The 25,640-nt window shown below is 43.8% G+C and overlaps 1 protein-coding gene across 1 annotated transcript in view; it reads right to left on the bottom strand.

Moving 5' to 3' along the window:
* The window catches only part of LOC129329724 (regulator of G-protein signaling 5-like), a 38,408-nt gene extending 13,762 nt beyond the window's left edge, over positions 1-24,646 (bottom strand). The window contains exons 1-2 of the mRNA XM_054979292.1: positions 24,545-24,646; positions 6,893-7,003 (exon numbers count right to left, since the gene is read on the bottom strand). Of these exons, the coding sequence (XP_054835267.1) occupies positions 6,893-7,003; positions 24,545-24,588 (155 nt within the window). The 5' untranslated portion in view covers positions 24,589-24,646. The remainder of the gene's footprint in view (positions 1-6,892; positions 7,004-24,544) is intronic.
* Between the last annotated feature and the right edge of the window lie 994 nt (positions 24,647-25,640).

Genomic DNA, 25,640 nt, shown 5'->3' with positions numbered 1-25,640 from the left:
AGCTCCAATGCACTCTCTCTATCAAAATGCTAACAGCAACTCTCTCTCCCTTTCCACTGTCTGCAAACTAAGCCAGGAGCCCCCTCCCCCCTGGTCTTTGCTCCCTTGTAACAAATTTGGAGTACACTTGAAAGGAAGACCTGCCTATCAAGCTAAATTGGGCTTATATTGGGGTTTCCAGGGCAACAGCAGAAGTTCAGACAGAGTTCAGACAATCGCTGCCTAAGTTGCCAAGGGACTTGATTGCAGGTGCCAGACTGTCTGGCTTGACGAACAGCAACGAATAGGGCTTGCAATGACCACCTGTTCGTTTAGAATGGGGCCTCACGAACAGCTTGTTCGCGAACAGCAGATTGGGCTGTTCGTGGCTTTTTTTTGTTCGTATTGCTGTTCGTGCTCATCTCTACTCAGCATATGCATTTGGGAGCAGAGGTGGCAAGGCGCTCACAAGCAGGCAGTGTAAGGGGGTGAGTGCTAAGAAAAGAAGTAGGGAGTGTGCAACAGTGGGCCCCGCCAGAAATCATGGACCCAGGCAGCTGCCCCACCTCGCCATGTGCTGACGCTGGCCCTGGCAGGGGAGCAACTGGAAGGTAGCAACCAGAAGAGCACAGGTGATGCCCAGCAATCTTTAATGTGTCCTAACTGCAGCATCTCTACCTCCCCCCACTGCACATAATGTGCCTTGTACGAGATCACTTGACCCTGACGTTATACTTTTCACTACTTCAGGCAGCCAGTGAAATGGGGTGGGTAACTCACAAGATCATGACATCAGGTGACATCAGGATAAGACATAAATGATCCCACATGTTAAGGGGGAAGGGGGAATTAACATGAAGATGCAGGTTTGAGGGAGATTTCCCCCTTCTGGTCTTAGGCTTTGAATTACTGTAAAAACCCCAATTTCTGAAAACTGTGCCTTCTGACATTTCTTCCACCCTTTCAAGTTACAGTATCCCTACAATTGTCCCATGTGACATCAGGCAGTTTCAAACAAAGAAGGGGGCAGAGAAGGGAATGGTCCATCCATATTTCCTCATACCCAGCTATTAATTCTGTAACCAGAAGGCTGAAAGGGTTTCCCTGTTCCTTCCCTACTTCAGGATCTGATTTTGTCCTTCTCACAAATCCTTCTCCAGTTCCCATGGCCTATTCAGAGAAGTAGCAACTGATTCCCTTTGTCTCAGGCAAGGCAGGCCACAACATTCTTAACAGCAAAGTGGGTAATTACTTGACCTTAGGGTCTTGAAATTAAGTGATTAAAAAAGGCCATATATAGAGAGGGGAAAATGCATGCAGACACTGCCACTCAAGAAGCAAGGCCACATACTCGTCTCTTGCTGACTCAGAGAGTTAATGTGCCTCTAGAGTATTGTACGGAGCTTGGGAATTGCAAATGGTTCTATCAAACAGATTTGGCCTGAAGTGCCCCCCCTCCCCACCACTGCAGGATCTAGAGCCCACATAGAGCCAACTCCAGGTTCAGAAAATATTGGAGATTTACCTCAGTAGGGTAAATGCCATAGAGTGTAACCTCCAAAGCAGCCTGTAATCCTGAGGTTCACGGAGCAAATGCAGTAGCCATAGAAACAAGAAGTACCTTTACCACACCAACAGCTTCACTCTACTGTGGGAAGACATCTGGACAGACAGTGGTATACATGCCCTGAAGATTGGCAGGGATAGATAGTGCTTGCAGCCCCCTATATGTATGTACCATCTGCTGAAGTGTAGTTTTGAATCTAATCCACCTAGAATGATCCATAGGTATGTTCCCTTTGGGTCCTCTTTCTTCTTGCACATCCACATTCATATATATTTCCACAAAGTTTGAGATTTGGCTCATTTGGGACTCAAATTGGCCCACTGCAGAGTGTGGGAGCACTCCCGGGCCCTGCATGACAACATCACTCCCAAAAATGATGTCATTGCACCGCCCCAGGAGCATGCCCAGGAGGCCTGTTGTCCTGCCTTTCTCCACCACGGTCAGGTGAGTAGTGGTGGGGGGCAAACAGTGGGAGTGAGGATCCCCTGCCCCCCACCAGGGGACCTGGGATCCCTAGTCTCACCATACATGATCCCACTCTTTTCTGACTAGCAACTCTGCTGCATTAACCAACAAATATGCCTAATAGAGAGAGAGTCATCTAATTGCACGCATGTGTGAACTTGTCTTGGTCTTAAGCTAGCTGACCTAACTGGGCCATGTCAGACATTTGTCATTTCCTCAATTAATTTTTGTGATGAAGGTGTCTGGAAGTCTCCAGACAGAGGCTGGACATACTCTAGCTTTGCGCTTCCAGCGTTAAGCAGAGATTCAGCTAGATGACTTACAAAGCCCCTCCCAAGTCTAGAACTCTAAGAATAAAAAAAGATGGCATGGAAGGATGTGGAAAGCATTTCCTATTAATAAAAAGATGCTCTATTAGCAACCCGAATAAGGGACAGACTAGATGATGTGTGTGACGTGAGTTGGGGTAGGGTCTCCCAACCTGATCTGCAGTCTCACATAACATTCAGTCCTAATGTTCCCAAGAGCTCCAGGGCCCAATTCAGCTCAGGAGTGTGGTAAGGGGGAGAAGGTGCTTCAGCCTTCGCTCCCATCTTTCTGAGCCAAAACAGCTGCTCCATGTGTACAGACTGCAGCATGTGACACTCACAGTGAGGCAAACACACTCCTCCCACGGTCATTTCGGCTTGGGAAAACAGAGCAAGGGGGAAGGCTGAAGCCCCTCCTTTCCTCATGCCATACTCTTAAGCCTAATCGGGCCCTGGAGTACTTGGGAGCACTTTAGTTCCCTAATGTTACTGGTGACTGCGCGTCAGGTCAAGCTACTCTTCCACCCAACTCATGTCAAATGTATCAGCTAGCTGAGTCCTAAGATTAAAAGTCTGAAGTCTCACATGTAGCCAATCCATCCTTCCTGCAAATGGAGTTACATTTTCAAGAGAATAAGGATGAGGAAGGAGATCCTAAATCTGTAAAACAGTGGCCTACTCTTCAATGTTGTTTTGCAGACCAACAAGAAAAGGACCATCCATCATTTAGAACATTAACAGTACAATCCTTTGCAGAGGAACATTTCCAGTGGTCCAGGATGGGGTTTCATTTGCCTATATATAGTTATACATTTTAATTTTAATTTTTTCCCCCTGGGCACTTGGCCACAGCATCTTATGAAAATGAAAAAGCATCTTAAAGACCAGAACCTTCGGCTTACTGAAATAAAATTGTGGGTCCACTAAAGCTTACACTAGAATAATAACAACAACTGCACTTATATACCACTCTTCTAGACAGATTAGTGCCCCATTCAGAGTGGTGAACAAAATCAATGTTATTATTTCCCCCACAATACAGGTGGAGAGCTGGGGCTAAGACGAGTGGCTTACACAAGGCCACCTGCTGAACGCATGGCAGTAGTGGGATTTGAACCAGCAGTAATTGGGCTGCTGATTTGCAGCCCAATTACTTAATCACTATGCTGCAACAGACTTTCATGGTACCTTTTCTGGAATAATACTCTGGCATTATAGATATCTGCCTCTCTGCATGACTGGCAAAATAAAGAACAAATGACACAAAGCAGCAGAATAAATTATGCAACTTTCTGAGCAATTGGGAAGAATTTTTCAGTTTGCAAAAAATAGGATGCTGCAATTTGTGCAAGGGTCCCAAAGGGTACGTGCAGCCCTCCCTAAACCAAGAGATGCTGTAGTCTCAGACATGACTTCCCTTCCCAAAATAATCACTCTACCAGGCACAGCGGACAAGAACCCTCCCCAGGCAGTGTCAGCCAACACGAGGCGACTGTCATTGCCGCAAGAAGGAGCCACTTGGAACTGCTCATCCTAATTTGTTCCCAATGGCTGTCAAAAGGAATAGGGCAATATCTAGCTAATGGTTGTTAAAACGCGGCTAATTACAGCTGTGCTAGTCACAAAGCAATTTCCAGATCGCCCTCTCTGCAAATCCTTCTCAAACATAATTGGAAACAGATTCAGGGACAATAAAGCCAGGCTAGACACCCCCTCGCACAATGAGCCCCCCTCTTTCCCCTCAGAGAATCAGACGCTGCTGTTATTCGTTCTTTTCCAATTCCTAGAACTAATTTGACTCCAGGACAGAGAGGGGACTGTTTTCTCACAGATAAAAATGACAGTGATTAGATCAGCAACCTGCAGTGCTTCTCAAGGGGGTCTGAGATAAATGCAGGTGGAACACTTCTCTCGAATATTTGGCACCAATTTGTCTCCCTGCAGTTACTTTCATCTGCTGCTGCTTCCCCCCACCCCATGCTCCTTATGAGTCTCTTCTGTTTAGAACTCTGTAAATATACATCTTGCAGTTTTACTCAGGAGTGGAGCTCTATGAAAATACCACAAAAGAAATATATCTATACATATACACCATAGGTAAAGGTAAAGGTAGTCCCCTGTGTAATCACCGAGTCATCGCTGACCCATGGGGGGACGTTGCATTACGATGTTTTCTTGGCAGACTTTTTATGGGGTGGTTTGCCATTGCCTTCCCCAGTCATCTACACTTTACCCCCAGGAAACTGGGTACTCATTTTACCGACCTCGGAAGGATGGAAGGCTGAGTCAACCTTAAGCTAGCTACCTGAACCTGGCTTCCGCCGGGATCGAACTCAGGTTGTGGGCAGAGCTTGGGCTGCAGTACCGCAGCTTACCACTCTGCACCATGGGGCTCTTCACATATACACCATAGCACTGTTCAAAACTGAACACCACCTACTAACCAACGGTTGTTTTTAGCCTTTCGATAAATCATGAGAGATCGTAATCAAAGATCTCTCAGATCATATCTAGATTGGCCCATACATCTTTCTCCGCAAAGGAGCGTAAAGTCATTTTCACATGCGTAACCCACATTAGTATTTGCAATGAAAATGAAAATTCTGACCTTTATTGGCTTTACATTTACATCCATATTGGTTTTCAGCAACGACTCCTTTAAGCTTCACAGCTATGAAATGGGTAATATAATCTGGGTACACAGTTTGATGTTTCAAGTTTTACCCTTCTCCTCAGATCCTCAAAAGGAAGGATTAAAATCTCAGGGTGAGGGGCCAAAATGGAGGATCAGGCAATGATGGTGATAATAAGGAGTAGTTTTCTACTTGTTCCCCCCCACTGTGTCCATCAAGACTACTGCGGCACCAGGCAGATCTAAGCACTTCCTCTGAAGAATCGCTACCATCTGAACCTGAAGCAGATACCTTTGGGCTCCCCCTCTGCCGGGCCAAGCTCAACATCTTGATCTGACGGTGCCACCTTTTAATGCCCAGGCTCCACCTTCTCAGAATCTGAACTTCAGGAGACCTAGTGACCCTTCTAATCAGAGAAAATCCCTAGTGAAATGGTAGTTTTGTGAGGCAATTTTTCTAGAGACCCATAGTCAAGTCACAAAACTACAATTCTCAACATTTTAACATACATATGCTGTTCCTTTCCAAAAGCCCTGCTTGTAGTGACTACTGATAAACGAGTAAAACAACTAAAAAACCACATTAATAACAATCAAACTAGCTAATTTATAATGCAGACATGCCTTCCACATAGCTACTTCTGTGCTCTCCCTCCAGCCTCTCTACATCTCATCCTCACCTTGGCTGTTTCACATATAACTGTTCAGTAGAGGGTGGGCATGGACCACGAAAACTGCACAGACCACCATCCCATGATCCATCACAGACCACGGACCATGAATTTTTCACGGATCAGCCCCATTCACGGACCAGTTCGTCAGGCAGTGGTCTGTCACTTCCGGCAGCCCTGGCTCTGCCCCTTCATACCTAAAGAGCCCAAACTCACAGAGAATTTTCAGCAGCCTCTCCTCCAGCCACTCTCCAAGTTTGGTCAATATTGCATTTTGGACGTCTGAGTTACAGACCCCCAAAGCGGCCACCCCAGGAAACTTCCAGTAGATACTGGAGTCACAAATGCCAATTGACTTGCATTGGCTAGCAGCACCAAAAAGTTGCAATGAGGCAAAATCAAACAGAAAAGGGGAAGAGCTCCCTCACTCACCACACAGACATCTTCCCAGCCATTGCCTAGGGAATTCATTCTTGCTCCTTGCTCGCATAGAGAAGAATGGAAGCTCTCTGGTTGGCTGGCAGAGCTGCCTATCAAGGTTTTGAGGGCTAAGATTGGCTGCAGAATGTCCACTCCTCTGTTGCCTAGGGAAGTCATTCTTGCTCCTTGCTCCATAGAGCAGAATGAGGGCTCTCTGCTCGGCAGGCAGAGGTGCCTATTAAGTTTTTAAGGTCTGCAAAAGGTCTGCAAATGTCCTCTCCATTGCCTAGATCGGTGCCAGGATGTCTGGACTCACAGACCACGGACCAATGGACCAGTCCAAACGGACCAAAAGTTGTGGAAACAATGAGTCCCACAAACTGTGTGTTCGCGAACCATGAACTGGGTTGGACCGTGCAAAATTTTGGTCTGTTTTCTGGACCATGCCCACTTCTACTGTTCAGCAATCAAAAGCCTCAAAAACAGAGAGAGGTCCTGGCTAACTGTTGATACTTCTGCTTGTATGCATCTCCCATTAGAACATAAGACCAAGAGCCCTGCTGCAGTGGTCCATTTAGTCCAGCATCCCGTTTGAGACAGTGACCAACCAGCTGCCTTGGAGAGCCAACAAAATGGGCACAGAGGCCAAGGTCTTCCCATGATGTTGCCTCTAGCATTGGTATTAAGAGATTTGCTGCCTCAGCACATGGAGATTCCCTTCAGTCACCATGGCAATTCATATGTTACTGGTGACTTCCGTAGACAATCCCTCATTCAAAAGGAACAAAAGTCAACTGGGGATCAATATTAGTTGCAAGTAACTATTTCAGAAATGTAGTTGCATTCTTACTTTTGAACCTTTGCTGGCTTTTCTGGCTTCTCTGGGTAAGGGATGATCAGGTCAATAGCAGAGTCAGGCTTCTGGAGGAGTATGCCCAACTTGCTCTTGATCTCCTTGGCCCTGGAGAGAAAGAGGGAAAAAACATGTAAGTGCGGCCGGCAATGTGCTTACTAATGGATCGGCTGAAAAGACACACCTTTTGAGCTGTGTTTACTGGAATTTCTAAGAACATTTCTGTTTCCTGCCTCCTAAATTAGCATCAGCTCCTCTGCTGAGGCAACTTTGAAGTATTTCTCATTACTTTTTAAAAATCTGGTTCCACAGAAGGCAGCATCATTCCTTTTACCTACCCCACCATATATTCTTCCCATTCACCTGCCCTCCTCCATCTTTGGTGGGACAAAATTATGTAAATTATACATCACCTTTTATTTTATTTTATGTAAAAAATAACCTTTCCTACCAAGGACCTACATGGCCGTTTCCACACAGCTTACCTTGTTGTGGAAAATAGCGAAATCTCGCGCAAAATCTTGCGAAAAGACGCTGTTATCGCACAAGAAGATGCGATAACAGCGTCTTCTTGCGTGATTTCGCACGAGATTTCGCTATTTTCCACAAAGTAAGCTGTGTGGAAATGGCCCATGTTATCTCTCTTTTAAACACTTTCTCACACTTTTAAAACATCTTTTTTTTACTTTTTATTGCATTCTTTTTATTTTCAAAAACAGCTCCATGAGGCAGATTAGGTGAGAGGGGATTAGTCACACAATAATCATTATAGCACAATAACTGTATTAGCCATATCAAGCAGGGAAGGATAGGAAAGGAGAATTGATGAGGGAATGGAGCAACAGCTATACCTTTTTATTGACAGCTCAAAGCACATAAAAACATAAGTATTGGGCCCTGATAAGGACTTGTGGCAAGTCTAGTGGCAAGACCCTGTCTGTCCTGAGACATCACCTCAAGCTAGAGTTACGTGATACAAGGAAGGAGGACATAGGAGTAGGGGAGGGTAAAGAAACAATACCAGGGATAGGAAACAAATCAACCGGTTATTGTGCTGCTTGTCTGATAATCTGCCATTGCTGATAATAATGTTTATGGTACTGCTTTGAGTGTAACACCAAACAGCTGTATAGAAATATTTTACTGAGAGCCAGCATTGTGTAGCGGTTAGACTGTCAGACTAGGGTCGGAGAAACCCAAGTTTGAATCCCCCCTTTGCCATGGAAGCTTGTGAGGCACGTTGGGCCAGTCACTCTGTTGTAGTTTAACCTACCTCAAAGGATTGCTGTTCTGAGGATAAATTGGAGGAGGAGAGAACAATGTAAGCTGCTTTGGGTCCCATAGGGAAGAAAAGTGGGGTAGGGAAATCTAAATAAATATGTTTGAAATAAATAAATGATCTACTTAATGACTTTTCTAGAGAGGGAGATCAAGTGATTTAGGGTATCGTTTTGAGTAGGGGTGTCTGGTTGCAATCCAGAGATTCCTTTTTGATCTTAACATACTGAATTACAGTTGTTATCATTTAACACTGTTTAAGAGAGATTTGTTTAACTTTACAATGCTAGAGTACATTACAGCAGACCATGGAAAGTCTTGTAAAAATAAAGAAGTCAGAAAGGTATTTCTGCTTTCAGAAGATCTTTCTTTATTGTTTAATCTCATCCTGTAGAACATCAAAGCTACCTTAACATGGTTCACTCAATGGGTCCATCATCAAATGACACAACCAATTGTACTAATTTCATACTGTGTAATCTGCCTTGAGTCTCAGTGAGAAAGGCGGACTATAAATAAATAAATAAATAAATAAATAAATAAATAAATAAATGAATGGGTGGACACTAGCAAAGATCCACAAACTTTGGATGGGCTTGGTAGCTGACCATTGTTTCTAGTAGCCAGAGAGAATCAGCTTTACTCCTTTCCTGTTCCACAGAGATAAAGTAAGTATAAGTCTCTTTTTGTATCTGCTGTCCAGTGAGAAAGGCTTTACAGGGGAAGAGTGGCAGGCCTCAAGGGTACGGGTATCAAACCATCCCCTCCTACCCTCTCAGTTTGAATCCATGCATCCTAGGAAGAGACAACATGGCACCACTTTGAAAGAAATATTCTCAGTGAAGTTGCTTTCAACAATAGGTTACTCCTCTAGTAGAGTATATTAGAGACTTTCCTTGCTGGTTGCCAACATTAAATGTATGGGCGCAAGTGGCTCCCTGCTGGCTGCCAGGTTTGAATTTATGGTTGCCAAAACCATATTTATGGACCCCTACACAACAGCACATTTGGTTCACCTTAACTGATAAAATTGATACAAGAATTATAATACAAAAAAGGCAACCAATTATGATAACAGAAACATCCATAATCAACACCAAAGAGATAAATTATGACAATGCTTTATCATAAAACAATGTAGTCTATATATTATTTCTTTCTTTGTTTTATTAGTCACAGAGGTTTAATTTTTAACCAAAAGGTAAAAGGTTTGAGAGGTACGGTAATCTTATCACCTCTGTGCTGAAAAATCTGCCTTAACTGCTCAATTGCTCCTATCCTCCTGAGCGCAATTCAAAGTGCTGGTTCCTGCCTATAAGGCCCTAAATAGCTCAGGAGGAACAAGGATACCTGAATGACAGCATTCTCCTGTACTGTCCAGCCCAACAGTAAAGATCCCTGCTCTCTGTGCCCCTGCCTCCAGAAGTTAGGTGGGTAATGGTTACCAGAGATAGGTCTTTTTTAGTGTTAGCACTAGAGATGGGCACAAACCGCATTACGAACTTCAAAAACCCACGAAAATGGCAGTCGCGCGATCATGATCTGGCAGTTCGTTATTGGACACGGCCAACGAACCAGTGCTCGGTAAAAGCCTGGTTCGGTGCATTCGGCCGCGGTTCAGGAAGACAGTCAGGCGCCAGCAATCAATTCCCCTGGCAACGGAGCCGAGGGAATGCCTGAATTCTGTCTGCGCTCCTTCTATCACCCTGGAAACCCGAATGGAAGCCCAGCTTACCTTGATCAGCAGGTCTTCCTTCCAACCACAGAGCTGCAAAGCGGTTACAAGTTGGGAGAAGACACCCAGGGGAGGGAGGGGGAAGGGGGTGTCCTATAGCCACGGGCACTCCAATCTCATCCCTGCAAACCCTGATAGGCAGCTCTGATGGCCAAACACAGACCTCCAGCGTTGCTCAATGGGACCTGTGCTTATAAATAGCCGTGGGCTCCTAGGCTGGGTTTCACTTTCAGCGAGCAGTGGAGTGGGACAGAGCTCTTGCTTGCCACTTGCTAGCCTTTGGGGAGAGAGACTGAGAGTATAATTGAGCTTGGATTTTTGTGGGAGTTTCCTGGGGGCCTTGGATTGGAGAGGGTATAACTCCAAGATCCCTTTTGCAATCTTGTCCAAACTTGGGTGATGGCTGTAGGAGAGCCTGCAAAACACTCCCTGGGAATATGGGCTCTCTAAGTGCAACGGGGGCCGTTCCATGCCCAACGAACCACGAGCAATGAACCAGTTCGGTAATGGGAAATGTTTGTTGCGGTTCGTGATCTCGGGATCGTCGTTGGCACCGAACCGCGAACCGCTGGTGCGTTAATTTTTTTTGGTTCACGCCCATGTCTAGTTAGCACTTTAGCTGTGGAATGCCCTTTTCCATCGTGCCAGGCTAAAACATTGCTTTTAGCTAGGGGTTGATCTTTATTTGACAGTCTGCTGCAGTCTGTTTTATGAGACTATTTTTAAGCCGTTAGATTTTTATGCTGTACTTACACTCTCTGACTTGGTTTTTTTAATACTGGTTTTTAAAAAATGCTATATCAAATACTTTGTAAATTAGTCAATTTTATATGCTGATTTTTTAAAAATAATATTTTACTTGCAAGGCACCTCAAGCAGGTTGCCTGGAGAGGCAGCATAAAAATGTTCTCAGTCAAGAAGACCCAGTGTTTTTTTTCTGGGGGGACACAGGGGTACGCATACCCCTAAACATTTTGTGAATTTAACGGGAGAAAGTAAAAATGTTAAAATGTTGGAATTCCCACTAAACCAACTCCATTTTTTTTAGAAAAAAAGCACTGAGAAGACCTATACGAAAACTATGTGAAAACCTGTGGTTCCAAATAGTAATCTAAACTTCAGTTACCGACTTTCCAGCCTTGGATGCAGAACCTTAATTTGATTCAAGCAATTAGCAGGGGATGGCACTTCTCATGCTAGAGCCTCATCTGCCCACCGATGCAAACTTTCCTGCTGTCAAAGGCACAGCCACAGCAGCTGGCTGATAAGCTGGCAACCCTAATTTAAATACAACGTTTTAAAAAATCCTTGCAGTCACAATGTTTAGCCAAGCCTCACAAATGACTGAAAACTACAAAAAGTGTGTATGAGTGTAATTATAAATGCGACAAACCCCAAATGCTAAAAATACTAGGCAAAGAAAGTCATCCACTTAGGAACAATAAAAACCAATCTTAGTAACAATAATTTATTTTTGTATCTAGTTAAAGCATTTATATCCCATCATTCCACCTTCAGAAAGGCGCCAAAGCCATCTATTAAGCCATAAAAATCTGAATCACGTAGTATAAGAACTTGCTCAAATAAATCAAACATAATGTAGCATATGTAAATGAAACCTAAAAAACAAACACGCAGTAAAAAAAAGCAATAACAGCAGGAGAATAAAAGTATTTATCACCAGTATAAAATATTCATCCCACCCCAGTCTCCTCAAAATCTCCTGAAACGGGATTTTCTTGAACTGCCTCCCAAAACAGAGAACTTTTCTGGAACAAGCAAACAGGCCCAACCTGATATGATAAAGAGAACGGAGAGCACAGTTGGCTGATCATAGGAGTGATAGAAAATGGTGGTGGAAAATAGATTAAGGTCAAAACGCAGCCTGCAGTACATTTTTTTAGGGATGTGCATTGTGAAAATTGGGTGCTTTATTCTCGTTTAAAATGAAAGTAAAGGGTAATGGGGTCTAGGATTGTCAATTTCAGGTTGGGAAATTCCTCAGGGTTTGGGGGTGGAGCCAGGGGAGGGCAGAGTTTGGGGAGAGGAGGGAGCTGAGCAGGGATGTGAGGCCATAGAGCCCATCCTCAGAAGCTACCATTTCCTCCAGGGGAACTGATCTCTGTAGTCTGGAGATCAGTTGTCATTCCAGAATACCTGGAGGTTGGCAACTCTATGAGTGTTCCCATCCTTGACTCCTCCCCAGATCCCGGAAGCATTCACGACACACTAACAGAAGCAGTGGAATGGTATAGGGAGCAGCCTAGCATAATTCCTGTGGACCTGACACAAATCAGCCAGTCATATTTGACTGCTTAGTCAGAAGTAAGCCCCACTGAAGCACTTTTCAGTCATTCCATTCAGGAATATCCAACAGTGCATACTGGGAATACTGCACAGTGATTTATTCAGATGAAATAGTAACCATGAATATTGGGGAGATCGTGGGCAGTGCATTCCCAGTAAGCATGGATCATCTTAAGCATAACATCTAAAACACATTAAAACCAAGTGTGCATTGATAGGGACTTGCTGGTTAAATCACTGGGAAAATTCCTGCTGGGCCACTGTCCTGAAGGGCCCCTGGAAGCCAAGAGCAAGTTAAGCCATGACCCCTGCAGTGCAGGCCTAGACCCACTGGCATATTGTCACAGCCTAGGTCTGAATCAGGCTCACTCTGAGGCACTGCAGGGCCATTTGTCTCCACTTGCCTCTGAGCTCTTTTAACATCCTCATCTGCTCCTTTGCATAGGATTGTGGGATCACTGCAAATACTGTGTTCTACAGGAGACGCATTTCAATAAAGGTGTCATAATTGTGAGCTCCAACTATTTCAAGGGCTAAATACAATGAACCACTTACTTAATGCAAGGTAAGTGTCTTGGGATAGCATCCCTGCACTGACCTGGGAACCCTAGCCAGACTGTGCCAAAGATGTCAGTGAAAGGCTGGATGTCTTGTGAACGGGAGCCACAGTGCAGCAGAACTGCACTTCTGTCTGTATTCTGAGGCTCACCTAGGGCCACAGCTTGGAAAAAGGGATGCTTGGAGGGTGCTGCAGCCCCAAACTCTGACCCTCTGATGCTAAGGCTGGAACATGTTTAGTGTACCTTTAATATGCAATACCATTCACCGTGCACAAGTGACAGCCACTGTCAGAAAAGCGGTATATAAATATTTTAAATGAATAAATGAAACTGTGGTCGTGTTAGTGGGTGTTATGCAGGGCTTTTTTTCAGCAGCTGGCGGCGCGTAGGGCAATCTAAACTGCCCTCTGTCTGGAGATCCGGGGGCGGGGCCACCGGCCATGTGACCATTTTCTCCTAGGGCAACCCACTGAGTTCTGCCACCTCTTTTCCCAGAAAAAAAGCCCTGGTGTTATGTATCACATCATCTAAAGCTTGATCCCTACAAGTTTTACTCAGAAGCATGTCCAGTTGTTTTCCCTATTCCCATGTAGTGTAGATAGAATGACAGCATCAACCACGAGAAGAATAACCATAATGGAAACATTCAGTGTTTATCTTCCCTGCTGGGCTCTTAGGCACATCGAAATCTGCAATTAACTTTGAAATGTTGTGATTTATATCGAAAAACAAGCCAATATTTTAACACGATGTCCTTGACATCACTTTTGTGTGTGATGGTGGTAAAATCTAAGACTATAATCCAGATCCCTTCCACAGAGACAAAATCTATATGCTAATGTAATACCTTACTAATAAAAATATTACATGACGTGAACAATTCTTATACAATTATTCATATGAATAGTTTTTAAAGATGTTTATATAGTTAAATGAATGTCCACTGAAGCGTCTGGATTTTTTCCTGTTTTTTTTTTGCTTCCCAGCACATACAGAACAGGCTGCAAAGTCTATATGCTTGATATGATCCTGTGACAATATTTTTCTTTTCGGGGAACCATTCCCATTAAAAGCTGAACCAGTTGTAACATCTGCCTGTTAATACAGAAAATATTCCTGTCTGCTCCCTTTCCTCTCCCAAGTTCATAAGAACTGCTTGCTGGGTGAGACTAAAGAAGGGGTTCTCTGCCTTATTCGGCCTGTGGAATTTTGAGAACCTTGATCAGGTACTACCAAAAATGGTTGCCAAGAGCTGTGGGGCCGAGCACAAAAGAATGGAAGGTTCCAAGCCAACTGTACTCTGGGTTCACAAGCAAAGAATGAAGGTGCTGTCTGTTCCCAGCACTTGGTGCTTGGGGGTGCACATGGGGGTTCTATTTGGCTACTCTAGACATTGTTTCAAGAACAAAGATTTGCTATTGGGTATATGCTGTAAGAAAAATTCTGGCTTCTGCATGGCTTTCGTTCCTCTCATCTAAGGGTGGGGGTTTTTCCAAGGAAATTATAAAACATCCTTGTCAGGAACAGAAGGGTTTCGATTTGTCTTCTCTAGGAAATTCAAAAGCAGTTTATCAAAGGGATGCAATATATCAAATCCCCCTCAGAAATTCTCCCCATTAGTCATCAACCCCCCCTCCCCAAGTCTTTCCCTTTGTTCCGTTCCATATCCATACACAGGAAGTCGCAGAGTTCTCAAGACTGACCGTTATGTTCTTGACTTTTGGGGTCCTGGAGCCAAAACCTTACTCATCATCAGTCTTAGCAGATGCTAAGACCATTGCTATAACCAGTGATTCCAAGAAATCCATTCGCTTGACCTGGGAAAAGGCCTTTTTCATAGGCCAAAGGGTGGCTAAATCCCCATGCTCTCTTTTGACCGAGGTGTCTCTTGGGTAAGGAGATTCACATTATAAATGCACAGGAAAAGTATAGCCAAATTGCACCTCCCCCAATGCGAGAAAGAATACTTTTTATCTTGGAAGACAGACAAGCAGCAACAAAATACTTCAAACAAAACAGGGATGTGGTATTTTAACATTTTAGTAGATAATAATAGCAATTTATTGTCCTTTAAAAAAAAAACTACTTGTCTATTTTTGCCTCACACCACGGGAGGTTCTCAGGCTGAACCCTGAAAACCAACAGAAAAACTAGTAGAGTCTTCAGAAGGACAATGAAGGCTTGAGTGTCAGAGACGATAAAATCTGGGGTTGGGCCACAGCACTCCAAAATGATGGTGGGAGTTCCCCCAGTGGACCGCGACCAAACAGTCCCGTATGCTAGAAAATCATCCTACTGTGCTTGTGTTCTGTGTGGAGGGAAGAGGGACTGCTTCTCTACAGTGAGAAAGCCTTATGAACTCTGGATTGGTATACAGGGGTGCCAACCTACAGGTGAGGCATGGAATTCTCCCAAAATTACAACTATCTCCAGACTACAGAGATTAGTTCCCCTGGAGAAAATGGATGCTCTGGAGGGTGGACTCTGAGGCATCACATCCTGCTGAGCTCCATCCTCCCCTCAAACTCTGCCCTCCCTAGACACTAGCCCCAAATCTCCAGGAATTTCTCTAGTTTGGACTGGCAACACTAATTGCTCAAGCCCACGCCCAGGGCTTGGGGTGACAAAATACCTTCACTATGACTCTACAAGCCATTGCCGTATTGCCCATTAGACAGCTGTCAGAAAGAATCAGGTAGGAAGGAAGGGGGAATCCCTCAATACTGAAGATACAAAGAATGAACAGCAATCTCCCTAGTACCTCAAACTGATCCCAAACTGATTGCCACGTCTAAAGATGGAAAATGGGGCGAGTGCTAAAGAACCCCTCTCCTCACCATTCCATGGCACTCTTCCTATTCAAATCACAGCCATTAATAGTTAGATTAGTAGTTAAATCCTCTGTTCAGTGCCATATGAATGGAGAATCTTTGTTTTTCCAAGGTTAACATCAGCCTTATAACCACAAAGTACAACTTGTAAGATCCAGCATTTATTCCCTATTGTAACATTCCACACAGTTGGGACATAGCAGGGCATTAAGACAAAGGATTCAAGAGCTTTTCTTTGCTCTTTCATGTTAGGCTTTCTGAGGTTATTATGACTGGCTGTCTATGAAAAAAGCGTCTACATTATTGTGATAACCTGATCCTCTGAGGAAAAACAGGCTTACAGCCAAACTAGACAAGACAAGGTAATCCACATATTTTATTTGTGTGTGTGTGTGTGTGTGTGTGTGTGTGAGAGAGAGAGAGAGAGAGAGAGAGAGAGAGAGAGTGTTTTGGAACATAAAATGGAGTACACAGGCAAAAGGGAAATTCTGCTAGTTCCACTGTCTCAGTATGTTTCATTATCTGAATAATTTCCCCCCAGTCAGTTTGGGTAGAAGCGGGGCTTTTTTTTCAGCTGGAACACGGTGGAACGGGGTTCCAGCACCCCTTGAAAATGGTCACATGGCCGGTGGCCCCGCCTCCTGATCTCCAAACAGAGGGGAGTTTAGATTGCCTTCCGCGCCACTGGCTCCCCTCTGTCTGGAGATCAGGGGGTGGGGCCACCGGCCATGTGACCATTTTTGCCAAGGGCGATTTAAACTTTAACACCCCCCCCTGTTCCAGCTGACCCAAAGTGACATCATTGTGCGGTCCTGAGTTCCACCATCTCTTTTCCCAGAAAAAAAGCCCTAGGTAGAAGTGAGCCAAACTGGAAGTGAGCCAAACTGGAAGAAAAGGGTTTGAGCTTACAGCAGTTCTATAGGTAAAGGGAGGAGGGTTGTATCTGCCAGTTTCCCCTTCCACCCTGGGAAGGTGGCATAGAAGGCTATAATGAAAGAAGGAAGCAGGAATGTTACCACCTTCTAGTGCAACTGTACCTTGGTTACTTAGGATCCGTGCCATTAGATTTAAAGCAATAGAACACAATGAAGTAAAGTGATGAAGAGGACAGAGTTTAGTACCCCTTCAGCTGCAAGCTCCAATTCTGTATTTTAAAAATAAACCTTCCTGTGTTACACATGAACAGATGGCTGCATAAAGGAGGACACATTGATTCTTCCATCCCATCTGGTTTAGCACTTGGATCGATAGTAGTTTACCACATGCGTGTCCTTGTTTGGGGTCCTTGTTTTTTGTTGATTTTTATCCTCTGATTTCATTAGAGTGCTTCCGTGGTCATGGCCAATGAGTCATAAAACTTATCTACATCACCACTTTGTTTTCTTTCATTACAGCTTCACCAGGGATTCACAAAGATGGCACCCAAAGATATTGCTGGGGAAGCTGGAACTGAGGGGCAGTATGGGGCAAGGGTGATGCAAAGCAAGAGCCGAGGTGAGAAAAGGAACAGAACTAGCTCAGGGAAGCATTAATCCTCGGTCCTAGTTCTCTAGGCAGAAGCAGATATTTCAACAATCTCTTTCCACTCTGTTCGTAAAAGGTAAATGGCATGCACACACCACTCTGATTGAGGTTAGAGTTGCAAAGAGGGTTCAACCTTTCAGCCTGACTCAGTTTTGCTAATAAACATCAGGCTCCTGGAACTAGTTGTAATATTTTAGAACAGGAGAAAAGATAGGTTCGTAGAAGATAATTCTTTTTTCCTTTAAAATGGTTACAGCAGAATAGGAAGTTTGATTACACATTGGGGAATAAAAGGCTAAATCCCCTATCTGAACAAAGCCTTCTACACATGGGCTAAATCAGCAGGTGCCCATACACGTGCATTCTCTGTGCTGGCCCTCACCTTATGGAATGGCCTACCTGAGGAGATCAGGAAAGCTCCTGTTCTCCTGGCTTTCTGCAAACTATGCAAAACTGAATTATTCAAGATACCATTTTTACTCAGATAGGTATGTAAGGTAGCCATTGCCCCGCTGGAGGTGGGGGATCCCCTGCTTCCAACCTCCAACCTCGCCTCCGCTTACCTGGCTGGCGGGGGAGGCATGGGCCTCACAGGCATGCTCACAGGTGGTACAGCACGCTCCCGTGGGCCCAAAACAGCCCAGATTGGGCCTGGATCGGGCTGCTGCAGTGTGGGGGAGTGCTCCCCCGTGCAGCAGCGGCCCATTCCAGGCCAATTCGGGCCTGATCTGGGCCGAATTCGGCCTGATTGGGCCCAAATTAGCCCCCCCCATGGAGCACAGGAGTGCTCCTGGGGCAGCCACAGACTGCGTGATGACATAGGAAGTGATGTCATTGCGCAGGTCCAGGGGTGTGCATGCACGAAGGAGACTCCAAAAGGTAGGTGCTTGGGCCCCCACCTCCCGCCGGGAGTACAGGGGGATCTGGCATCCCTATAAGTATGCTGTACTGTACATAAGTGGTTTCAAAGAGATGAGACCTATAGACTATACTACAATGTACTGTCTGTTGCTGTAAGGATGATCCTAGAGCCAAACTATAACCACAGGTCCATCCTGTAACTGCTGACAACATTTTAGAAATATTTGTAGTTTTTAAAAAATTGCTGTGAGCCCCCAATCCAGAATGTGCACAAGACAGTGTCCCAGGATCTCCCCCCATGCCTTTTCAGGTGCCAAAACAGCTCCCTACTGCTATTTCAGCTCCTGGAAAGGTGTGGGAGTGGACAAGAACTCCTGGGGAAGGGATGGACATGTAACCATTTCACTTGTGGCTTGGCTCTGGGTAGCTTCTGCATTGTTTCATACGTTCTGTTTAAAATAGCTTATGCTCTGTTTTAGCATTGTTTCAGCTCTGTATCAAAAGTCTGCTTATTTTCAAATCCCTGCAAACTTTCATTTGTATATCATATTGCATTATTTATGGAATGTCCCTGCTGTTGATTGTATTGACTTACACTGTGTAATCCGCCTTGAGTGAGAAAGGTGCTATAAATAACATAAATAAAAAATAAATACCTAAAAATCCCTTCCCCGGCTGTCCCCCAGTTTGAAGAGATGTGTGCACCACACAGTTTTCCATGGAGGCCAATGATCTAGGTTACATCTGTTTGTGCCCTCTGTGAAGTAGTAAACCTGTGTCTAAAAGGGCATTCAAGTATTTTCCATTCCTCCTAGTCTTTCCTTAGTTTAGATGGCCCCATCATCTACTCTGCACTCAATACCTACTAAGGTAACATTTTTTCCTACTTTTCCCCCGTTGATTTTAGATGCATTTGCATCATAAACTCTGAAGACCATAAATACAATTTTAGAAAAGAAGTTCTGTCAGAATATCTGTGAGCTAGGTTATATGAAGGACTGAGGACGCACAAAACAGTGATAATAAAAATGGTGTTCTCTGTGGTAGGGAAATGTATGTTGTGAAACTGAGAGGAGTGGTTTAGTATAATAGCTAAAGCAACATGAACTAGGATGCCCCTGGTTCAAAGCTCTCCTCAGCCACAAGTTGCACACACACACACACACACACACACAGAGACTGTGCAGGATTAAGACAGCTTTAAACTTTAGAGGCCCCATAGCATTGCCCCCCAAAGGTAATTTAGTATTTTTAGTAAATTTAGAGGCCCCTCCTAACCTGAGGTCCTAAACAATAGCTTTCTCAGCTTAGTTCATAAATGTATCTGCCTCCCACCACCAACACAAAGATAACTATAAATCTGCCACCAATTTTCGGCTGGGAAATACCAGTGTGTACAACTGTTCCTTCCCCGTTCCCAACAGTCGCCACACGACCACCTTCTTGTCCTTGTTTCTTTCTTCCACCACCTTTTTGGGTAGTCTCTTCTTCTCCTTCTGGTCTCTACTCCTTTCTCATTGCCTTCACATGGATCTCTTCCCCTCCTCCCAGCTTCCTCTTTGTTCCTTGTCCATATCTGTCTCTTTCATTCTCACCTCCTCCCTGATGCACACGCTTTTAATTGTGAGGCTCGCCACAACCGCAATACAAAGATCATATTTTGGCAAGGCTACCATGACAAGGTGGTCAGAATTAAGGTTGTCAACCTCCAGGTGGGGTCTTGAGATCTCCTGGAATTACAACTGATTTCCAGACTGCCAAGATCAGTTCTTCAGGAGAAAACAGCAGCTTTGGACTGTATGACCTTATGCCCTGCTGAGGCCCCTACCTTACCCAAACCCCACCCTTCCCAGGCTCTACCTTTAATATCCAGGAATTTCCCGACCTGGAGTTTGCAAACTCAGTCAGACTATTAATGAGGTGATCTAGATGAAGTGTTTCCCCCTCTTTAGAAAGAACTGTGCTCCAATTGAGAGGGCAGAAGATAAGGGAAGGGGATACTGTTGTGGCCTCTGTTGCCTATCAAAGGAATAAGGACTGTAGGCAGGGCTCATTTTGCGGGGGAACGCGCAGAAACGCAGTTCCGGCAGTTCTCCAAAGAGGTCACATGTCAGGAGGCCCTGCCCACCTGACTCTCAGCCATTTTGGGGCCTGTTTCGGCCTGGATTGGGGCTGAAACGGCCTGGATCAGGGGCTGAAACGGCCCGGATCAGGCCTCTGATGGGTGGTGGACCACTCTCCTGCTCAGCAGTGTCCCGACCCTAACCATTTTGGGCCCTTTTCCAGCCATTTTCAGCCCCCTTTTGCCATTTTGGGCCCAATTTCGGCCCTGAATGGTCAGGATTGGGTCCAAAGCCAGGAGTGGTGATGTCAGGGGGTGTGGCATATGCAAATCAGTTATGCTAATGACACACTTCTGGAGATGTCAAGGGCGTGGCATATGCTAAGTTATGCTAATGAGTTCCTCCACCTTTTTTTCTACGAAATGACCCCTGACTGTAGGGATAATCCCATCGCTTTTGTCCATGACCAGCAAGGGAAGATCAGCTGAGCCCAGTTTAGATATAAAATCTAACTTCAAACTTATCTTGCCTTGTATGCCCTTGTTTGTCTTGTCTTTCCAGAGTGTAAGTGCCTGTCTTTCAATATTAATTTAAGCTGTTCTGGTAGACGTGTCGGAAAAGCAGGGTATAAGTTAAATACATAAATAAAATAAGTGCATTTAAACATTCAAATGTGCTGCGTAATTGCTAAGATGATTTCCAGATTTCTTCAAAGAGGTATCTTATGGAATTAGGTTGCCATCTATCTCATTGTGTAATGAGATAGACTTTTCTCTCATGCACTGTAAAACAAATGTACCTATTTTCATCCAGCAAATCCCCAAAAGTATGCATGTTGGTTCAAAAATCCATCCAAATATGCATCAGCAGTTCAGAAAACCAACAAAGCCAAAGCAGGGATTGTGCAAGTAAGCCGGGAAGAATTTTTTTTTTACTACGAACTTTAGTTGAATCTAATCCTCTTCCTTGCAACAACAATGCAAAATAGAAGTCCTTATTTAATTTTTTTTTTTAAAAAAAACTCTGCTATTGCTAGCCCTCAAGTCTTCTGGGAAAAAAGCCTTCCATTAGGATCACTATTAAATAATAATCCTTCAGCATTTTTATAGCACCTTTGAGTGTCCAAAATGCTTCCCATACATTACCTCAATAATCCTTACAACAATCCTGTGAGGTATCATGACAACCTGAAAGAAGTTTCCCATGCGATTTATGGAATTATCTTTCCCTCATCTGCATTTAAGTTTCGGATTTTGAACCGTGATGGCAAATCCCAGAAAGAGGGCTTTTGAGCATGGCCACATGTTTGTTTTGCCACAGAGGTTGCCTCTTGTTTTGAGTTAGGATCTCATGATTATTCTTCTTGACTGCCTATAAAAGCAGTCTTTTCATTGTTATCTATGTTTTATTTAGTGTACTTTTATCCCACCCTCTCCTCCAAGGAGTTCAGGACAGTATACGTTGTTCTGTGCCGCTTCATTTTATCCCAAAGAATGTGAGGTAGGTTAGGCTGAGAGAGAATAATTAGCCAGAGGTCATGTTCATGACAACTTCATGACAGAGCAGGGATTTGAACTTGGTTCTCCCAGTCCTAGTCTGGGGCTCTAACCACTCGGTTGTTCTTCAGTTTAATCTCGATTCTCAGTGACTTCAGTATTCTTATATTATAGATTGCAAACAAAAGCGGAGAGAATAACAGCTTTCCTAAGGCTACCTAGAAAATCATGACTGTAACTACGACTGGTTCCAGTATAGACAGATCAGAGACTTATATAATTCGGACTCTGTAAAGGGAGGTATACGAATAGAGAATTCGGAACTAGAGCAGACCCTTCTTAAAGAAGATAAGAAAAGAATATCCAAGGTATACCAAGTACTGTTGAAGTGGTATACCGAGGATGAGATAGTTAAAATACAAATGGTGAAATGGGCTATAAACTTTAATAAAGAAATAACAATGGAGGCATGGGAATACTTGTGGAAAACTACAATGAAGACAACGACATGTACTAATATCAAAGAGAACATCTACAAAATGATCTATCGTTGGTACATGACACCAAAGAAGATTGCGCTAGGGAATTCGAATACTTCTAATAAATGCTGGAAATGTAAGAAGCATGAGGGCTCCCTCTATCATATGTGGTGGTCGTGTGAGGTAGCTAGGCAGTACTGGGGGGAAATAATAAGAGAAATGAGTGAAATTTTACAATTTCAAATTAATAAGAACCCAGAACTCCTTCTACTGAATTTGGGAATGGAGGGAATTCCAGCCCAATACAGGACGTTGATATTTTATATGACAGCAGCAGCTAGACTTCTGTATGCGCAAAAATGGAAAGTACAAGAAGTGCCAACTATTGAAGATTGGATTTACAAATTGCTGTATATGGCTGAAATGGATAAGATGACAAGAAAACTGAGAGATCTGGACTCAGGGCAGTTCAACACAGACTGGGAGAAGCTGAAACAATATCTGGAGAAGAAATGGGAGGTGGGAGGAAAACTGTGGCAGTTTGAGAACTACTGAAGCACTGAAGTAGAGGGGGGAGACTTTACCGGGGGGAGAAGAGATAAATGTGAATTAATAAGCAGTCAGATTAATAGATTGATATATATATAGATATATATAGGTTAACAAACAGAACATAGAGAAAATAATTAACTATAAGGATTAAATATAAGGATTGATTAACTAACAATATTCTCTTTCTTTTTGGTAAGTTTTGTACCAAACTGAATGTCTGAAGATATAGATGGGTCAAATTGATTGACTACGTGATGAGAGATATATAGAATTATTACAAAAAGATAGAATGAGTAATATATAGAGAATAAGTCAAATTGTTTGATATAAATGAATGTATGATCTATATGGTTTATGATATATAGAAATATTTGAAATTGAAAAATGGGATAAATTGTTTATCTAAGATGGAAACAAAGACTTACAGTTTGGGCATACAATGTTAAAAATAGTCAAGGATGTACTGCTTAGAATAATGGAGAATATATATTTGTTTTAGATAGAGGAAGCTAATAAAAATAAGGGAAAGGGGACAAAGGGTGGGAAAGCTGTTGGAAGTCAACAAAAAGGGGGGGAAAGGGAGGGGGTTAGAGATGAAAAAATTGGGGAAAATTGAATGTAAATGTAAAAATAATGTTCTAACCCAATAAAAAATTTTTCAAAAAAAAAAAAAAGAAAATCATGACTGAGGGGGCATATGGTAGAAGAATGAGGTGAGAAATTGGGAAGGCCTCCAAGTCCATAAAAAGGAGTATGGTGTGGAGGGTTTAAAGCTTACCCTTCCAAACATGACCCCTCACTGTTTCAAAAAACTTTTTCTCCCAAGAACAGAGGTAAAGTCCACTAGGAGAAAAACAGGTTTTTAAAAGAGGTTTGAGGTAGAAATCCATCATGATGTAGTTGTTAAAATGTTAGACTAGAATATTGGAGACCAGGTTTCAAACCCTCACTATGCCTTGAAAATCACTGGGTAGTACTGAATTAATCACTCTCTCTCTCTCAGCCTGGTCTACCTCAGAGGGTTCTTGTGAGGATAAAACAAAGTAGTGTAGAAGCCCTGCTTTGCCATGAAGCTCACCAGGCACCTTTGGCCGATCCCCCCCCCCCCTTAACGTAACTTCCCTCAAAGGGTTGTTGTGAGGACAAAATGAAAGAGGAGAGAATGATGTACAGCATCCCTCACCATTTTGGAGGAAGAGTGGGATAAAACTGTATTAGATAGATACATTAATACAAAAATAAAAATACAGGCAAGCAGAGGGTTCCACTTCCTTCTCCCATATATACTATGCTTTAAATCACCCCAAGCTCATAAGAAAGTTACACCAGGATGAATCTTGTCACTTCACAACTGTTACGCTCAGAGGCAAAATCAGAACCATCAATTTCTTGCTCTCTGCCACAATAATTGACAAATCTGGCATCTGTCAAAACATTGATCGCTGTCTGGTCTTACTCATTCTAGGAAATCATCGACTCGCCTCACAATGATTCCTTTGTGCTTTAAGTGACTAACAACACAATCCTATGCAGAGTTATTCCAGCCTAAATTTATTGCCCTCAATGGGCTTAAACAGGACTAACCCTGCACAGGATTGCCCTGTTAGGCTGCCTCCTAAGCGCAGATGTAAGTCCTTACATCTGAGTAATTTTCACTGAGCTCAATGGCACCATCTGAGTAAACATGCTTAGGACTGCCCTGATAATTTCTTCCCTCCTGTTTTCATGAAGTTGTAAACCTCCAGAATGAACACATAAACAGCTAGAAAGTTCTCCTGTCACTGTGTAAGCTTTGCTGAAACAATGCTCTTGCCTAACTCCCATTCATTCCAAGCGGGCTTTTCTTAAATGCTAAGAATACACAGGATATTTCCTCTCTCTGCATATCCCTTGGCTACATCTCTCCTTCTGGGACGACTGCTGCAACATTGCCCTTCACCCCCTTCACTTCCCTTCTTCTCACCTCTCCAGACATGTGTGGGGCAAGGCAGCTAATCCTTTGCACATTTTGCCGGTTGGTGATGATGTCCTGTCCTCAGTGCCAAGCAGACAGCGTGGGGGAAGGCTGCAGCTCTGTCTCTAATGCTGCCTGCCTCTTCTCCGTAATATATAAAGAGGCTGCCTTGAATCCTGGCCAGCCCCTTTGGCCAATCACGTCCAACACAGTATTTCGGAGCTGAGGAGCAGTAGCCAGACAGGCAGAGACCTCCTTAAGAGACTGACACGGCCTTCTCTCGCCCTGTTTTTTGTGCTGTGCAAGTGAGCTGCTGTTAACTGATCCACTTGCTGAAATGGGCTCGTCTTCTCTCAGAATCAGGACTGTGTAGGCAGGGTTGACAACTGTGGGTTAGTCTGGTACTTCACAGCTTCTGCGGGCAAAATCAGCAGGATGCAAACTGATTTATTCAAACCACATCATTTTAAGTATTAAATGCAGGCTTGGGTGGGGACAAGTGGGGTGCCTACCCTGGAAGCAGGTAGGAAAATAGGCATCAAAGATCAGGCTATATACTGATAATTATTAGTATAACATAAGGTTGAATCCTAGTGATCATTTCTGCTAACAGCAGGCACTTCCTTTAGCTGAATGGAATATCTTTGCCTCTCCTACCCCCACTGAAGCCCTCTGATGCCTCCAAAATGCTACTTCTGACGAATATCTGTTCATAGCAACCAGCATTCACCCCCACATTCCTCCATCCGCTACCAGTTCCGCATTCCCTTTTGCTCAGTACTCTCTGCTAATGGTCAGACTAGGACTGGGGTTGACTTGTAACTTAAATTAAAATGCCAATCCAGCCATGAAGTTCACTGGGTGAGGCTGACTCGTCGTCACTCTCCTGGCTGGTATCACAGAGTTGCTGTAGAGATAAATTGGTGGAGAGAAAACTTTATCTATTGTTATGAGGTCCTTAGAGGAAGGGTGGGATAAAACTGATAGGATGTCGCATACCTCAGAGAAGAAGATTCTCGGTTTCAAGGCTGTCTGTAGGGGAGAAGGGGGGAGAATGATAGCGGCCTCTGTCCCACGTCATTGTTTTGCTCAGTACCGCTTTTCA

This window comes from Eublepharis macularius, chromosome 5 (assembly GCF_028583425.1).
Source record: "Eublepharis macularius isolate TG4126 chromosome 5, MPM_Emac_v1.0, whole genome shotgun sequence".
Classification (NCBI taxonomy): Eukaryota; Metazoa; Chordata; class Lepidosauria; order Squamata; family Eublepharidae; genus Eublepharis; species Eublepharis macularius.
This window is presented reverse-complemented; position numbering and strand designations above follow the sequence as displayed.